This window comes from Pseudorca crassidens, chromosome 12, assembly GCF_039906515.1.
Source record: "Pseudorca crassidens isolate mPseCra1 chromosome 12, mPseCra1.hap1, whole genome shotgun sequence".
NCBI lineage: Eukaryota > Metazoa > Chordata > Mammalia > Artiodactyla > Delphinidae > Pseudorca > Pseudorca crassidens.
The window spans coordinates 69,584,492-69,602,565 of record NC_090307.1 but is presented as its reverse complement, the minus strand read 5'-3'; the positions used below and the strand labels follow the sequence as shown (position 1 = coordinate 69,602,565).

At 51.6% G+C, this 18,074-nt stretch overlaps 1 protein-coding gene across 2 annotated transcripts in view; it reads right to left on the bottom strand.

Annotated features, from left to right (window-relative positions):
* The window catches only part of ZMAT5 (zinc finger matrin-type 5), a 25,606-nt gene extending 7,532 nt beyond the window's left edge, over positions 1-18,074 (bottom strand). For both annotated transcript variants that reach the window (XM_067700307.1, XM_067700308.1), the window contains exons 1-3: positions 17,918-18,074; positions 6,638-6,792; positions 1,693-1,755 (exon numbers count right to left, since the gene is read on the bottom strand). In XM_067700307.1, the coding sequence (XP_067556408.1) occupies positions 1,693-1,755; positions 6,638-6,764 (190 nt within the window). In that variant the 5' untranslated portion in view covers positions 6,765-6,792; positions 17,918-18,074. The remainder of the gene's footprint in view (positions 1-1,692; positions 1,756-6,637; positions 6,793-17,917) is intronic.

The following is an 18,074-nucleotide window of genomic DNA, read 5'->3' as shown; positions in this document are numbered from 1 at the left end:
ATGGGTGGGTCCCTGAGAGGGTTCTGCTTCCTCACACCCCCGCCTTGGTGCCCCCTGCCCATGGCAGGGGGTTGGGGGGGAGGAGAGCACAAGTAGCTGGACTGTGCCCCAGAAAGGCTTTAATGGCAGCTTTGTCAAGGAGGTACCAAAGTCCAGGTTGGCTTTCCAAATCTCAACTGGGGAGACCAAAATGTTTCTCAAAATAACAGGAGACTAGGGGGAGCAGGGATAAATTGGGAGATTGGGACTGACATATCCACACTACTATATATAAAATAGATAACTAATAAGAACCTGCTGTATAGCACAGGGAACTCTACTCAATACTCTGTAATGGCCTATATGGGAAAAGAATCTAAAAAAAAAAAAAAAAGAGTGGATATATGTATATGTGTAACTGATTCACTTTGCTGTACACCTGGACTAACACAACACTGTAAATCAACTACACTCCAATAAAAATTATTAAAAAAAATAGGGCTTCCCTGGTGGTGCAGTGGTTAAGAATCCGCCTGCCAACGCAGGGGACATGGGTTCAAGCCCTGGTCTGGGAAGATCCCACATGCCGCAGAGCAACTAATCCCGTGCACCACAACTACTGAGCCTGTGCTCTAGAGCCCGTGTGCCACAACTACTGAAGCCCGCGAGCCTCTCTGTGCTCCGCAACAAGAGAAGCCACTGCAGTGAGAAGCCTGCGCACCACAATGAAAGAGTAGCCCCTGCTCGCCGCAACTAGAGAAAGCCCGCACACAGCAACAAAGACCCAAAGCAGCCAAAAATAAATAAATAAATAAATTTAAAAAGTCATAATAATAGGAGACTAGAGGTGTCCTAAGACAGCCTTGCCTACCAGCAGCGTGTTCACATCAAGGTGCAGCCCATGGGGAATGGCAGCCCCTGATTCGCAGGCCTGGTGCCCATTCTAGGGGCAGCATGGTCTCCTGAGGGGAGCACAGCCATTCACCCCGCTCTCCTAGGCCAACAGCAGTACCTCTCCTTGGTGCTAAGCTCCCTTTTACACCATGTTAATCATCATGGCTTTCCTCTTTGCCTTGGCTGCTAGGAAACTCAAGGCCAAACCCTTAGAGTATACAGGACCTCAAGGCAAGCATGGAGGAGACTAAGCATTCTTCTGGCCTTGTCTTATTTTTCCTACCCTTATTTTCATCTGCCTTTGGCTCCTTCACTTACTGAGGTTTTTGTCTCTTTGAACTATATGCATCTTTATTAGCTGCGTACTGAGCAGTGAAATCAACACCCAGCGTCCTTTGTTCTAACCCTGAAGCTTCTCGGCATTGTCAGGCCTGTTCCTGTCTCCAGCCCTGCCTGCTGGGAGGGAGGGCACAGTGGAGGTCGGGCACAGTGGAGGTCAGGCTCCCAGGCTAACTTAATCAGCCAGTCTATTACACCTATTAGTATCTCCTGGATTTACTTGCAATCTCCCAGCCCTTGCTTGTTCTGGGTAAGCTGATAAAATCACATTCTAGGTCTGAAGAGCTGAGGACCAAGCCCTGGATGTCATAAGGCACAACCCCTGGGAAGGCCCCTGTTGACTGTGTCAAGTCAGCTGACACACCAAGGCCACAAAGCGGGCTCAGGCGGGAGGGTGGGGGGAGGCTGTGCAGAAGTCCAAGCAGACCAGACAGGGCACGCTGGTCCCTAGGGGGACCTGAACGGAGTAGAACACTTTACCTGTCAGTAGAAACTTCCTGCAGGGCCGCTTGTTCTGCTCATCCAGCAAGATGGCAGCTGCATCTGCGAGGAGAGAGGATCTGGGTTCAGACTTTAGCTGCACACAGGCACTTCCTACCACTGAGATCAGGGAAGGAAAGAGGTCCTCATCCACGGAGGAGTGTAAGAGGGGATGACCACAGGTAGGGATGCTGGGCAGAGGGATCCGAGCTTCAGGTGACCTCAGCCCCACCCACCCCACCTAGACCCAGCCAAAGGCCAGGGCCAGGTTTGAGGTCAGAGACCCTCAACTTTGCACAGTAGATCATATTGGGAAGTGTTTTTTTTTGAAGTCTTGGTACCAGAAGAAGACTTCTCTGTACTGTCTTTGCAACTTCCTGAGACTCTCTAATTATTTCAAAATAAAAACCTAAAAAGCCCACCAGTAAACCCCAGGGCCCAGGCATCGCTCCATGGCCAAGGCTGTACCCCACCTCCCTCTGTTCCCCTCTCACACTAGCCACTGGCCTCAACAGGACTTCCTGGCAATCTTTCTGGATATGAACCTTAACCCCGGTTTCCTCCGATTTTTCCTACTTTTACTTTCATCATATAGGTACAGTTTAAATCTTGTATGCTCCTTGGTGGGCAAGGAATCAATCAGTCAAAATCTGTAAGTGAGTGAGACAAGTGAGGAAGGTGCCCTGACTCAGAGGCCCTCATGTCGCCCTGGAGGAAGGAGAGGCCAGGTCTGAGCTGTGCACTTTCCCCGTCCATCTGCTGCCTTTTCTAGAGGCTGCTGGGGTAAAGGAAAGACCATGGGCTACTGAGTCCAGGTACACAGGACCACATCCACCAAATGTCACCATGACCTCCACCTCAGAAGTCTAATGGCTGTTGGAAGCCTTATCCCACCTGACTTCTGACTTCTATGCTTCATTTCATGGTGTTTGCTATTGCTTTTCACTGGATTCCAAAGTCACCGAGTCAAAATAGTTCCCCTGGTGTTTCTGACCTTCACTCTAAGAGCCCCCTGGGTCCTCTGCTCTTCTTTGTTTAGATTTTCTGTTACACTTTCTTGTTTCTTTCCTAAATTTATTCGGAAGTCAAACACATCTCTGCTGGTTACTCCAAGATGGAGACCTCACCACTAAATTCCTACTTAGCCCTCAAGTCAGACTTTCCAGCTGGAGCAGGTAACAAGCATTTCCAATCGAATACTCTCCAGGCCACGTCCAAATGGAGTGAGGGGTTAGGTGGGCTCCTCATTAACGAGCCCTGACTGGTAGATGAACTCTAAGTCTCAGTTTCCCCATATGTAAAATGGGAGGAAAATTCTCACCTGGTAGGGCTGCTGTCAACATTTAATAAGATAACGGATGGAGAGAGCACAGGGCAGAGGAGGTCCCACATTAGAATTGTGGGAAAGTGGGGCTGGGAACGGCTTCAGCATCATGGTCCCCGGGTGATGCTAATGTGCAGCCAGGGCTGAGAGCCTCTGGAGTGGCTGCTCAACAAACAGGAGCAGTTCTGACTCCATTTCCTCCTCATAAACCCACCATTTACATGAACATCCCCATTTTGCAGACGGAAAAACTGAGGTTCACACAGGGAAAGGGGGCACACACATAAGAAGTGGCAGTGCCAGGTCTGAACCCTGGCCTGTGCATCTCAAGCCCCCACCCTTTCCTGTGTGGTTGCTGATTTCCTGGTGGCTGGTGAGTAGCCGACTCTGAGGGAGGCTCCTCACTTCCTCAGGGCTGGCCTGCTGGGGTCGAGAGTTAGCTATCAGAGGACTTACTCCCGGGGCGGCCTGCAGGAGCGTGGGTGGGCCAGCAGCGTGGGGAGAGGGTCAGCACTGGACTTGTCAGACTCAGCCCACCCAGCTGGTGCCAGAGGCTTTCCCTGGGGAGGAGGGCTGGTGGAGGGCGTGTGGACATTGCCCAGGGCCCCACTGGGGTAGGACAGCTAAACTGGAAATGGGGCTGAGTCTGAGTCTTAGACAAGGGGCCCTGGTGGGGTAACTCAGTATGGGAGAAGAGTTCCAGGCTGCCCAGCATCTGGCTGGTGGTTCTCAACTCCAGCCACACGGCGAATCACTAGGCAGCTTTTAAAGTATACACAGCCCAAGCCCATCTTTCTCAGGTTCTGTTGTAATTCATCTAAGGGGAGGGCATGAGAATTGCTAAAAGCTCCTTAGTGATTCTGAAGTGCACCCAGGATTGAGAACCCCCAGCCACAGGCCCTGCTCCTCCGCCTGGCGTTCAAGGCTCCTCATGATCTGACCCTATTGGTCCTTCTCGCTTCAGCTCCCCAAATCAACAGCTGCCCTGCTGCCCTGGGTTTGTTTGCTTGTTCATTGAGATATTCATCTAACAAACATTTACTGAGCGCGTCCTGTGTGCCAGGCGCTGCGCCAGGATGAGGATTTAGTGGAGAACAAGTCAGACCTGGTCCTTCCTTCCACTCCAATAGTCACACTAATCCATGTGGATATAAACGGGGTAAACAGCCAGCACGCAGCCAAATGACCTGACCTGGCCCAGGAGTTGGAGAGGGCGTCCTGGAGGACTGTCTGGGGTGGGGAGGACAGCAGGAAAGCCATGCCTGCAGAGGGGACAGTACTTGTGGTGGTCAGTGTGGCTGGAGCTTGGAGGGACAGGTTAGCAGGGCTTGGAGGCCTGGGTGGGACAGGGGTTCCACCCAGAACACACTGTTGTAATGGGGTGTGAGGTTACACAGGAGAGGGGCCCTGTTTTATTCACCTTTAAGTCTTCAGAGCCTCTCTGGGAGCCAAGGACACGCTAAGCGCTCACCAAGTGTTGGCCGAATGCATGAGCCATGAGATAAAGGGTACAAGGCCAATCCTTTTGTGGACCCATAAGCATCGTTCTTACTTAGTAAGTCCTTACGTGCCATACAGTCATCAGGAGATTACTGAGCCCCGTCACACCCTGGGAGGGGGGGTATGGCTATTACAGCTGTTTTACACATGGCAAAGTTAGGGCTACAGTGCTAGTGAGTGACACGTTGGGACTGACATCAGGCAGCCCAGCTCCAGGGCCCATGCCTGTCCTGACCAAGGCAGATACGTTGGCACTGACATCAGGCAGCCCGGCTCCAGGGCCCATGCCTGTCCTGACCAAGGCAGATACGTTGGGACTGACATCAGGCAGCCCAGCTCCAGGGCCCATGCCTGTCCTGACCAAGGCAGATGGATCATCAGCCCTCTGAGGGTTAAGGGACTTGTTCAAGGCCATGAAGCCGGGAGCAGAGCAGGTCTCGAGTCCTAGCTGAGGCAGGGTACCCTATGCCCTTGCAGAGACTGTGCTGTGTGGTTGTGCAGGTGAGCTGGAGCCCTGGGGAAGCCTCCCAAGGAAGGGGAAAGAGCTCATATGTCAGCTTGGGGACCAGGGTGAGGTGATGCACTGCTCTGGATTTCTAAGTCACCACCTGTAAGTGGGGCTCCCTGGCCTGCCCAGCTTCCCTCGAAGTGCTGTTTTAAGGACTGGATATGGCTGGGGATGTGAGCGAATGCTGGGAACCCTGAGAAGGGGCTCGTGGCACCCACTGTTTCATCTTTTCTATAGCCCTCTTCCAATCAACCTGTACCCACGGGGCCAGGGTTCTTGGCTGAAAGTCTGGGACTAGGAACAAACACCAGGATAACCTTGAGGCCTAGCACCACACCAGATCGCAGCCCCTACTGGATTTGGGGTACAGGGAGCCTCTGCCTGACACCAGGTTCAGAGGCCTCTGAGGCACCTGGGAGACCCCTCCGCCCCTGAATTCCCCTCTGCCCCCACTCCCAGCCCCTTGCAACCATAGCCACGCCTGGTCTGCTGAGTGGCTTGGCCACCCTCCCTCACCCAAACCTGCCTCTGCGGATGGGGGTCAGGGGATCAGTGTTTTTTATTTTAAGGTCTCTAGGTGATCCTAACTCAAAGGGTTTAGATCTGCTGCCTTACAGAGTTACTGAGAAAAGCAAATGACAGACCATGGAAGGCACCTGGCATACAGCAGGCACTCAATAAAATGTGAGTGATCTGAATCTGAGTCACAGACCAGGGAACTCTCTGTCTCCCCTTCTGAGCTGCTGGGACTCAGCTCCTTCCTTCCAGCCTCTGGGCCCTGTCCTGGAATCCTGCTCCCCAGCTCATGGAGCACCGGCCCTGCCCCGGCTCATTCCAGGAGCTCCTGGTCACCCCACCCCACTGCCACAGTCCCCCTCCATTTGTCCAGCTCCTGGCGCCTCTCTCACTACGGCTCAGTGTGGCTAAAGACAGCAGAGCAGCAGCAGCTCCCCTCCAGCCAATGCTCCTGGGTGCCAGGCCCTGTGCCAGGTGCTTATGGCCTTAATTCCTTTGCCTCATAAGCCTTTCCCAGAAGCAGCTCAGTCATTCGACAGCCATTTACTGCGCCCCCTGCTCAGGCAGCAGTCGGCCATCGCCATCAAACGTAGCTCCGGTCGTGGTGGCTATTGCCCACAGCCCTTCAAAGGCTGCCCTCTGCCCATCCCCCTTACCGTGGCCTCTGCAGGCCTGCACGATCTGGCCCCGGCCCTGTGGCCAGCCTTGGTCCTTACCATGCTCCTTCTCATCCTCTCTTTGGCTCCGAGAGCAGCTGGCAATTTGCCCTCTACCCAGGATGGAGCACTGGCTTTTCCCTACCTTTCAGCTGTGGGCCCAGACATTAGCTCCTTAGAGAGGCCTTGTTCGTGGCCACAGTGTCCCCAGAGCCTGGCAAGGCGTCAGAGAACGGAGCCCTCAGTCAGGATTGCAGGGAAAGGAGCTCACCTTCCACCTGCCCTTCTGAGGGCCCATCTGCCCCAGGGGCCAGCAACCCAGGCCTCCTCTCTTTTGCTCCTCAAAGAGCCCAGCTGGCCCACAGCGTTTCCCTGTCTGATGATAAGAAAGACTGGAGAATAGGGCTTCATCAGCCCGGCCGCCAGGCCGGCAACACCCACCTCGGAACATGTCGTACCAGAGCTTCTTGGCCTTGAGGTGCTGCAGCCCGTTCAGGTGCTTCTTGCGGTTGTGGAGGTTGTCCTGGAAGGAGCGGTCGCAGTAGTCGCAGAAGTAACGCTTCCCCATGGTCACCCCCACCAGGTGCTGCTGCTGCCTGGGAAGTCGCAGGGCGCTGGGTCAGAGCACAGAGGAAATGCCACCACCCTGCCTGAGCACGCCCGGGGGCCAGGCCTGCGCCACGTCAGGAAGGCTCTACTTACCCACACCAGCTCGTATGAACTCCGCAACAGCCCATGAGGGGCTACCCGGGCAGATGCTTATGGCCTGAGAGGCCTCATTCCAGAGGGGTCTTTTAACAGTTCTGACACCCAGCTTCCACCCCAGGTCGGTTAAAGCAGAAACACAGTGGGTGAGGCCTGGGCATCAGCATGTTTTAATGCGCCCCAGGGAATTCTTGTCTGCAGCCAGGCTGGAGAACCACCACCTCACCCACTCTGGACAGCACCCCCCACCACCTCTGACGTCCCCTCTCCTGTTCCTCCATGCTGGCCGCACAGCCCCCCTCTCTGCTCCTCACACGCGCCAGGCACACGCCAGGCACACGCCCACTTCCCGCTGTTTGCACCTGCTGTTCCCTCTGCCGGGATGCTCCCCCCGCATACCTGCCCCGCTTGCTCACTTGACTCCTTCGATCTTTGCTCAAATACTACCTTCTCAGTAATCTCCCATGACCACTTTATTTAAAATTGCAGAACCCTCCACCTAGCTTTCTCCATTCCCTGCTTCACTTTTATCACCTTTGAAGTAATAAGTTACTTGTTATGTTTATTATATTTTTCTTTCCTTCAACAGGAATATAAATCCATGTGGGCTGGGATATTTTTGTGTTTTTGTTTTTAGGACACTCACACTTTATTTTTCTACATAAAATTTACAAAGCCCCAGCCCCCAAAGTGGTGCACGGTACAGAGTAGGCAACCAAATATTTGTTATTCAACAATGAGTTAATTCCCATTTTCCTTATGGGACAACTGGGGTTCACAGAGAGGAAGCGATTTGCCCAAGGTCACACAGCTGGTAAGCAGAAGGCAAACCCAGGTGCCCTAAAATCCCGCTGCTGGTGTCCTCCCTTCCACAGCCAGCTTAAGGCTTAGAGAAGCCAGAGGGCTCAGGCAGAAATGCACACAGCTTCCCAAGGAGACCAGCTAAGCACTTAGGTGGCAATCACAGAGGGAAATGAGAACGTTTCAGGGTCTTCAGACACTTAAGATCCCTCAGTCCTGGTGACCACAGCTGCCACTCCTGACCCAGGAGATCTGCAGCCATGACTCAAGGCCAGCCCTTGGGTCCCCGTTTGGTGTCAGAGGACAAATGGGTTCACTCAGGGCCACCAGGTGGGATCTGCAAAGGCTGAGCCCAGAATAGCCTCTCATCTTTCAAGTCCTATAGTCTGACCCCTCATTTCCCAGAGCAGGTTCCTGAGGCCAAGAGGAGGAAGAAAAGTGACTTCCCCAAGGTCACGAGGTAGCAGCCCAGGCCAGCGGCAAAAGCCCCAGACTCCCAGAATCTGGCAAGTAAAGTTAAAGCTGAGACCTGACCCACAGGGCAGAGAGATGGGGGAATACATGTTGGGAAGAAGAGAACGGGGAGAGACACAGAGACAAATAAGCCCCTGGACAGTCCAGGCAGCCAGGCGAGGGATGGAGGAAGCCGCTCCTGCGGCAGACAGCAGCCATTAAGTCAAGGGCTGTAATGGGATCACGAACAGTCATTCAAAATGAAAACGTATAAAACCTCTCTTCTCCCATTACTGCTGAGAAACCGCATCCCAGACACGCGGACTTGATATATTAAATTTGGCAGCTCTAATACACCCCGTCTTGCCAATAAACTTATAGGAATTGGACTGAAATTGTAAGAGATGAACGTTTAACGGCCGAGTGCTTAACTAAGCCATTCATGAAGGCTGAAGCTCAGAGGAGCCACTGGCTCTGGAGCATAAAGGGGAGGGGACGGGAGGGCCAGTGGGAGGGGCGTTCCTCCAGGAGACTGATAAGGAACAGTGGCTCTGCGGCAGACTTAGCTAGGCAAAACCACACAGGGCACTGGGAAGCTAGCTGTGTGACCCTGGACCTCTCCAGGCCTCTACTTTCACTGTAGGAATATGGGGCGGTGGGTCCAACGGGTTGGCTGATTGCTTAGGGAGCAGCACACAGAAGTTTGAATCCAAATGAATTATTAATAAAAGAGTAACAGCAATACAAATGACACTAATAATGTCTGGCATTAAGCAAGTGTACAATAAATGTTATGTAATATTTGATGCACTAAGCACCTACTATGTGCCAGCACTGGGCTAAAAGCTTTATAATCCATCATCTCACTTAATCCTCAGGACAACCTGTGAGGTTTCAGATGAGGGAACTGAGGCTCCAAGAAGTGAAGTGACTTAGCCAAGATCATGCTGCTAGAAAGCAGCCGAGCTGGACTTAGGACACAGGCAGGATGGCTCTAGAGCCCACACTCCTAATCACTTATGAAAGTCGCCTCCTAACAAATCATACTGATGACAGCTTTCCTTTACTCACTACACCCCCAGGACCATGTGGCCCCTTTAAACCCCAAGAGGTATGTATTACAACCTCATTTACGATTGAGGAAACTGAGGCCCAGAGAGGTGCTGTGAGGTGCCCCAGATCACACATCCAGGAAGGGCAAAGCAGGTCTCCAACCAAACCACCAGGAAATGAAGATCGCATGCCCCTCTCCCAACCTGCCCAGCAACACCGATTCAAATGATGAGCCCCTCGGGGCTGGGCTGTGTGTGCCTGTGTGAGCGTGTGTATTTGTGTTTTCCCCTCTCTCTCACATGCACAAACCATGGGGGGCACACCAGCCTCAGCTGAGGGCCATCGTGGCAGCGCTGCCCACCCGTGCCTCCCTCTGCTCACCCTGGCCACCCCTCATCTGGCACAGGGGAAGTGCTCAGCCGTCCAGGACGGGTCAATGGACTTTGTGTCTAGTCCCAGCTCTGCCAGGTGAGGATGTGGCTCTTGCCCTCTCTAGGCCTCGGTTTCCCCACATGTGAAGTGGGACGCAGACAGCTAGACCAGGTGATCTCTAAGGGCACACACACACACGTGTGTCACTTAGCACAGAGCCTGGCCCACAGGAGGCCCTCCAGAAACATTGGCCATCATCACCATCATTATTATTAGCCTCCAAAAGCCTGTATTTCAGAAAACTGAGACTCAGAACAAGGAACAGGATATCAGTGCCCAAGTGACCTCTGTGGTCAGCTATTCCATATTACAGATGAGGCAAGGGAGGCCAGTAAAGGGAACTGAGTTGTCCAAAGCACACAGCACAAGGCAAGGGTGGGACTGAACCTCAGCCCCTTTGGCAGGCTAAGACCTCTGCCTGCACAGCAGCTCTGCAGAGCCCCCAATGCCCAGGAACGGTGTCAAGGGAGCAGAGCGGCTTTAGAGGGGCCAGCACTTCCTGCCTCCTTCACAGGCCTGACCCCATGGAGGCAGAGGCCCTGTCCCTGGTTAGGAGCTGGCCTCCAGCAGGGTGACCTCACCCAGGCATTGTCCAGGTGTGAAGTTCTAGAGCTCCTGACCCAACTCTCTCCCGCTCCAGTGCCCCGGCGCACATTAACAAAAGATGCGGCTGCAGAATCCTCTGGACAGACACAGCACCGGGCCAGACACACAACTTGGCAAGCAGAGTGTATTTCACTCTGCCTCACCTCATAGCCAGGCGTCCTTGCACAAGGCACAACCTGCACCACCGCACTTGGCAGCCCTGAGTGGGAGGTCAGGGAAAGGGGAATGGGGACAGCCGGACGTCTCTACGGCACCCAGACACCAGCATGGGGTGCTGACTAAGCTGGCCCTCTCTGCTGTGATTCATCCTCGTCCTCTGAGGCTGGCGCGCTCTGCAGTGTGTGAGCGAGGTCCTGTCCGGAACACAGGACCATCCGGCCCGACTCCCTCACCAGGAACACAGGCAGTGCCACCCACCCACTCCCAGAGACCAGGTCCACGGTGGCGACAGCATCTGCTGGCTCCCTGGAGCTTCGCCAGGTGACAGGGTGGCTCCTCATGGGCACGGGGCAGAGGGCAATGCTAGTGGGACCACCCTCTGAGGTCACACAGGCCTGGGTTCAAATTCTAGCTCCACCACTAGAAAGTTATTTCATCTCCCAGAGTCTGTCCTTAGCTATAAAACAGGGACCCCGCCGCTGCTGTGAATTTACCACCACAGAGAATGGAGGCCGTTACTGCTGTTGCCATCATCCCCTGGGAGGCTCACTCCCCTCCTACCCCCAGCGCGTCCTGACCAGTTGATTTAAAATTGCAGCCAAAGTCACAGCAGCAAACACGTCTGCCCCCTCACCACCTGCTGTTTTCCATAGCTCGTCTCACACACTGATTTACTGTCACAAGAGCTGCCTCCCCACTAGAATACAGGCTCCACGAGGGCAGAGGGTTCTGTCTGTCCAACTGCACCACCCGGAAGAGAGGATCAAATGCATAACTGCTGGTGGAATAAGCGAGGGAGCCACCTGTGGAGCCCAAGCCCTCCCGCCCTTTACTCACTGACCCTCTTCTCCACAAGCCTGAATCCGGGGACAAGGACGGGGATGAGAAGAGAGACATGTAAGGCCCCCAAAAGCAGGTCTCTGCCACCCCCACCCTCCCTGCAGGGCTTCTGTCTCCAGCAGGGCCCCCACTACCGACTTAGACCACACCTGGCGAGCCCACGGCACCTGACTGCAGGCCTCCGGGCTCAAGGAAAAGATGACCAACGAGTTGAGACGCTGTGGGGTGGAAGAAGGAAGAAAGGAGAATCAGATTTGACTCCTGTGTGCTAGGCGTTCTCTTATTTAATCCTCACAGACCCTCGGAGTAGATATCAAGGCATCCACTTCGCAGATGAGGAAACAGGTTCAGAAACTCTCACTCCTATTTTGCTCAAAGCCACGACCGGGAGAGACACTGATAAGGAAGATTTCTCATCAACCTGAGTGCTGCGGGTGGGCCAGTGGTGCTGAGGGCCCCCGTGCACCTCCTGTGGAGCCCTCACCAGGCGTGCCAAGGCACACCGGAGCCAGCATTCACACTGGGGCCTGGCTGACCCGGGACCCATTCTCTCCCCACCCCACCGCTCCACCGTGAGGCTGGCTCAAGGCAGACATCTGTGCTTCACTGATATTCTTGGTTGCTTTCATCACGTGCGTCTCAGGTACAGAGCTGGCTTTGGCACAAGGCTAAAATCAGTCAACAGCTCGGCCGTGGCCAGGGGCTGGGATGCATGCTGTAATTATACAGGACTTGTGCTCACCACATGCTGCCCTCGAGCTTACCTGTCATTTCTTCTAATTATGGCACCACCAGACCCCAGGTGAACAGCAAACCGCAGCCAGAGGACGGCTTTACTGCACGCCCACTAGGAGCATGGCAATGTCCCAGCGCCACATATGCCCGCCATCTGGAGTTGGCGGCATCGGACCCGGCCCCTGCAGGTGGTCTGCAGACTGCCTGCTCAGGACCCAGCTCCAACAAAAGTGCCAAGAAGATCCAGATGTCTCCCCTGATAGGAGCCCTGATATGTTAAGGGTCTCCCTCAGATGTCCCAGGGTTTTGTAGCAACCACGAAGCTTTCTCATCCTGACCTTATTCACGTGTTCACTTTTTTTTTTTTACATCTTTATTGGAGTATAATTGCTTTACAATGGTGTGTTAGTTTCTGCTTTATAAACGTGTTCACTTCTTAAAGTAAAGTATATCATCCACTCTCAGCAATATAAGGCAGTGGGGACTCCACCCACAGCGATTTCTTAACTCAGCAGGTCTGGGACAGGGGTAGGGTCTAAGGAGGCCCTGATGCAGAGTCCACAGACCATACTTGGAGAAATGCTGGTCTAAGGGGGGAGATAACAGACTGAGGAACAGAGAAGGAGGGAGTTTGCCTGAAGTCACACAGGCCACACAAGTCAGCCCTTACTGTATAGCCATCCACCCAGGCCTGAATCCCAACCCTGCCACTCGCGGGCTGTGATACTCTCATCAAACTACCTACCCCTGAGCCTCATCTGGAAGTCGGGGGTAATAATACTTTTCACAGGAGTACTGTGAGGATTGAATCATGCATGCTAGGTGCTTGGCAGAGTGTCTGGCAAGCCAGTGCTGCTTAATGCACATCTGTGGACGTGGCAGCCAGCCTCTGTGGCACCCAATGACCCCACCTCCTGGTGTCTGCACTTTGGTCTCCCGTTCCAAAGCATATCAGGGTTGGTCTCTGTGACTAAGAGAAGAGAGCCGAGGGATGGTATGTCACCCCCAAGATCAGGTTATAAGACAACGTGGCTTCCATCCTGGTGTCTCCCTTTCTCTGATCACTTGTTCTGGGGGGAAGCCAGCTACCATACTGTGAGCAGCCCAGTAGGGAGGCCCACATGGCAAGGAATTGAGACCTCCTGCTAACAGCCAAGTGAGTGGGCTTGGAAGCAGACCGTCCAGCCCCAGTCAAGCCTTCAGAGGAGGGCAGCCCTGGCTGACAGCTTGACAGCAACCTTGTGGGAGACTCTGAGCCAGAACCACCCAGCTACGCCACTCCCAAATTCCCAACCATCGGAAACCGTATCAGATAATGTTTGTTGTGGTAAGTCACTAAATTCTAGGGTAATTTGTTATGCAGCAACAGCTAACTAATACAGTGAAATAAATGAATGGAAAAGCTAAATCACTTTATAATTTGTGATGGCCACAGGTACAAAGTGCCCCACAATGCAAAACTCTCCTGAGTCAAGTCAAAGGAGGGCCCCCCTCCCACTTGCATATGCACAACCCTAAAGTTCTATGATTCCCTTTTCAGTCATTCATTCACCAGCCAAACACACTGAGCACTTCCTCTATGCCAGACTGGGGTTCACGCTTCATGACACAGAGTCCATGCTCTCACGAGAACGTGAGCTGAGTATGTGCTGGGGATGGGTAGCTGACAGATGTGCCCCCAGTAACAGTCATAGGTAACAAGCTCTGTGCCGGGGGTCCCAAAGAGGGGCGCCTGCATCCAACAGGGACTTCCTCCAAGGAAATGATCAGAGATCATCTCGAAGATCTAGGTACCAAGGTGAGCACTGCAATGTAGCTTGTCCTGAAACCAAACTCCAAATGTCCAAGAGTAAAAAGAGCTGACAGTTATCCATTGCTCACCACATGCCAGGCAGACCGCTCAGGGTCCTGTGTAGAGAGGGGGAAGGGGTTCAATGATGATGCACAAAGCCTACCATCCTCATTTTACCCTAAAAATAACTTTGAGTAGAGGGAGCCCACAACTGGCAAGGAGCAAGAGTAGGGTGTAAGCCAACCTATTCAATGGTGCCATTAAAAATCAAGTCAGGGTTTCCCTGGTGGCGCAGTGGTTGAGAGTCCGCCTGCCGATGCAGGGGACACGGGTTCGTGCCCCGGTCCGGGAGGATCCCACATGCCGCGGAGCGGCTGGACCCGTGAGCAATGGCCGCTGAGCCTGCGCGTCCGGAGCCTGTGCTCCACAATGGGAGAGGCCACAACAGTGAGAGGCCCGCGTACCGCAAAAAAAAAAAAAAAAAAAAATCAAGTCAAAGTAATACATCAACTATACTTCAGTTAAAGAAGAATCAGTCAAAGGGAACAATTCCCTACAGGGACAAAATGTTCATTCCATATTGTAAATGAAAAATGACTCATTGTCACAACAGTATGTACAACATGATACCACTTTTTTAAGGAGAAAGAACTTCCCGCCTCAACACACACATATACACACAGACACACATACAAAGACTGGAGAAGACACAAAATATTTACTGTAGTTATGTCTAGAGAATAAAATTATGATGTGCGGGATTTTTTTTTTTCATTTTGTGTTTTTCTGTTTTTCTAAGTTTCTACTTTTGGTGTGTATAGTTTTAAAATTTTCCCCAAAAATTCCCTTCAAAAAAGTGGGAAATTTGTCAGGCAGGGATAAACCCTATTCCTTCTTCCTTAGGAGGCTGCCATGGATGGTTCCAGTGACCCGGTTCACCTGGATGAACCGGCCAGGGGTGGTGTTGAAAGGGATCTAGCGTAAACATTTTCCTCAGTCCAGGCTGACGGTTGATAGGACAAGCCCTGATTCCAAGTGGACCTGGCCCAGTTAAGGTCAGCTGAACCCAAATCTGGGCTCCAGGAGCTTCAGGATGGAGACAGTTTCTCACCAGATAGTTAGAGGTCCCAAGAGGCCAGAGTTTCCAAATTGGAAAGGCAAAAATAGTCTGAAAGAAGCTCTTGAACCATATACCCTAACTCATATAAACACCTCTGCCTTTCCCTTCTCTCCCCACCACCAAGTCTGGGCTCCAAATACCATGTGACTCTCTGCTACCACTGCCCAAGTCAGGTCTCACCCCTTCACATCTGGACCAGCCTCCTTAGTTCAGCCCACCCTTGGCAGCATCAGATCAACCCTCTCAAAACAACTCCTCAAAATTTTCCATTGCTCCTGGTGAGGAGCTTATTAAAAATGAAGTCTCCTGAATCAGATTCTCAGGAATTCTGGCTCAGCAGATCTGGAGAGGGGCTCAGAAATTTGCATTTTAACCAGGGACTCTAGCCACCCCCAGTAGGTACCCCCAAGAAATAAAAGTCTGGAGAACTGAGCTTCCACTGTTCATTGACCTCTTCATCCCCTGCATCCCAAAGGCAGCCTTTGCTGAAGGCAGTCACTCTGGGTAGACACAGCCCACAAATCTGTGTCCCAGTCAGAAACTGGTCGGACTATGAACCACCTCAGTAAGCTGAAATGGTAACCCCGACTTGATGAGAATGCTAAGCACAATTTGTTAGAGTGGATAAAAGTGTTTTCTTACTGGCTAAGCGTCCTGTCACACTCCAGGAAAGCTTAAAATTGAAAACAGAGGTAGTAGACTAAATCAATTATTGTACTAATGTTCCTGTCCTAAGATTATTAATAATCAGTGTCTACCTGGTGCTTAAAAGTATCACATTGAAAAGAATTTGACATGTTGAGTATATAACAGAAAAGCACTGTGATTCCAGTTTAAAATATAAAAGTTAAAATATGTAGTTAGGTAATTGATAAAGTATCTGTCAGTAATTTATATGAAACTTGTGATTCTAAGTTGAGGGGTCAGCAATGGTTGGAAACACTGGCTGCACGTTAAAATCACTGAGGTGCTATAAAAGCTACTAAGGGTGCCCGCCATATCCTAATTTCTTGTCAGAGATGGAGCCTGTATTTTTTGAATCCCCCGACTGAGAACAAGTTGACAAAACAGAATTTGACTAAGTTTGTTAAAAGTATTGAAAAGTATTAAAATTTATTACATTTATAAGGTTAATTTATTAGATTTTCTAGTAACTGTTTAAGTATTCTGGGGAAATTATGCTTGTTAGGTTATATATCTGAAGTACTTAAAAAGAAAATCAAATATATTAAATGTATAAGTGGACTTAAACGTGTAAGGGAATGTAACTGAGCTGAAGATAGGGCTGAATGTTTAAAGGAATTTAGTTTGTTCAAGTTGAGTTCGACATTAATCAAAGGGAAAGTTAAGGTCATTTTTCTAATTTTTCTAGATTTATGTAAAGAATAATAATTTCTAAGTTGAAATCGATGGCCTAAAGAAAATTAGATTTTTAAAAAATTGTTGCTCCAAAATGAGAATGAACTAAAAAGGCAAAAAAATAAAACAAGTCCCACCTTAACTCCCTGTGGTCTTCCCTACCCATCTCACCTAAAATAATTCCTCCCTCCTCTGAACTCCTCATCTGGGAAGTTATCAGCAAGATATAAGTATTCTTTCCCAGAAGCTTCACAACTTCCTGCCCGAAAGGGCTACCAGGACGCTTTGCAAATAGAAAATAACTGCATGGTGGATATAGAGCATTTCACGTTTTTCCTACCAGTCCCCAAACAAGGCATTACTGTTGCTTTTACAAGTCAGAGGCAGATCCAGGTCTCGAATCCAGTCCCTGGTTTTCAATGCCACACGTACGCCAATGACTTTTATCTCTGGCTCAGGCCTCTCCTCTGAACTCCAGATCCAAATCCCAATTAGCCTCTGGACCCTCCATTTGATGCCTAAGGGGCAGCTCAAACTTAACGTGGCCAAACAGAACTTAAGATCATCCTGTTGATTTTAAGTTGCTGAGGTCAAAACTTTGATGCCATTCTTGAGTCCACTTTCCTGTAAGCCCTTACATGCATCTGTCAGCTTGTTCTGTTTGTCCCACCTCCAAAAATACATCCCAAATCTGATCACTACTCTAATCCACACCCTAATCTAAATTACCACCCTGCCTCAATTGACCCACCACAGCAACTTCCCCTCTTCAGTCTGTTCTCCAGAGCAGCCAGAAATGACGACATTAAAATGTAAATTAGATCATGTCACACCGCAGCTGAAAACCCTTCATTGGCTTCCTAGTGCAATTAGAAAAAACTAAGACTTTTTACCACGGGTTACAAGGCCAGATATGAGCTGACCTGAGCCTACTTCATAGTCCACTCTACTTTTTCCCCCCTCAAACACCCCAGGATAGAACAGCCTCAAGGCCTTTGCACCAATGTTTTCCTGTTTGAACGGCTACCATTCACTCAGGTCTAGGGTTAAGTGTCGCCCTGGGGCCCACCTTGTCTAAAATATTACCACCACCACCCCCTCCCCAATCAACCTTTCTTCAGCTCTTCAAAGCATTACTTGTCATTACTGCACCTTCCCATCTACCCATACACAGTAGAATGGGCGCTCCATGAAGGCAGGGACTTGTTCACCGCTGGGTCCCCAGCGCAAGGCCCAGAGGCACTTAGAAAACATGTGCTGGACGGCCCTAGTCCTCCAAAGTCCTTGCTATTTCTATTCCCAAGAAGGAATGAGTGGATCTAGGTCTCCTGCCTTCCAAGCCAGGATTGCCAGCTGCGAAACCCAGGGATGAGGGTAACATGAAGCATGGGCAGAATCGCCACTTCCCCTGAGGCTGGGCAGAGGGATTCAGTCCCCAGGACCCGACTTGTTCCACAGGCTCCAACTCTAGCCCTGGACTTGGGGCTGACAGAGACAGGACGGGGGACAAGCCTGGGACCGGGCACCCAGGCCTCGCTCCCCTATCCACTCCGCATTCCGTTTAATAGTGTGGCCCGCCGCGGGGCTCGCGGACTTAGATGGAAGAGCCCAAGCCCTCCTGTGGGGGTAAGGACACTCGCCCTCGACATCCCGCCAAAGAAGGTACCTGGCTCCGCGGGGCCCAACGGCTCTGAGCTCCTCCTCCTGCGCCCTCACGCCACGAACTGCTTGCTGGGATTTGTAGTCCTTCCTTGGGTATCGGTCCACCCTTCCCAGAAACCTTTGCGAATCAAAGCTGAGACCGTGCAGGAGGAAGCGGAGAA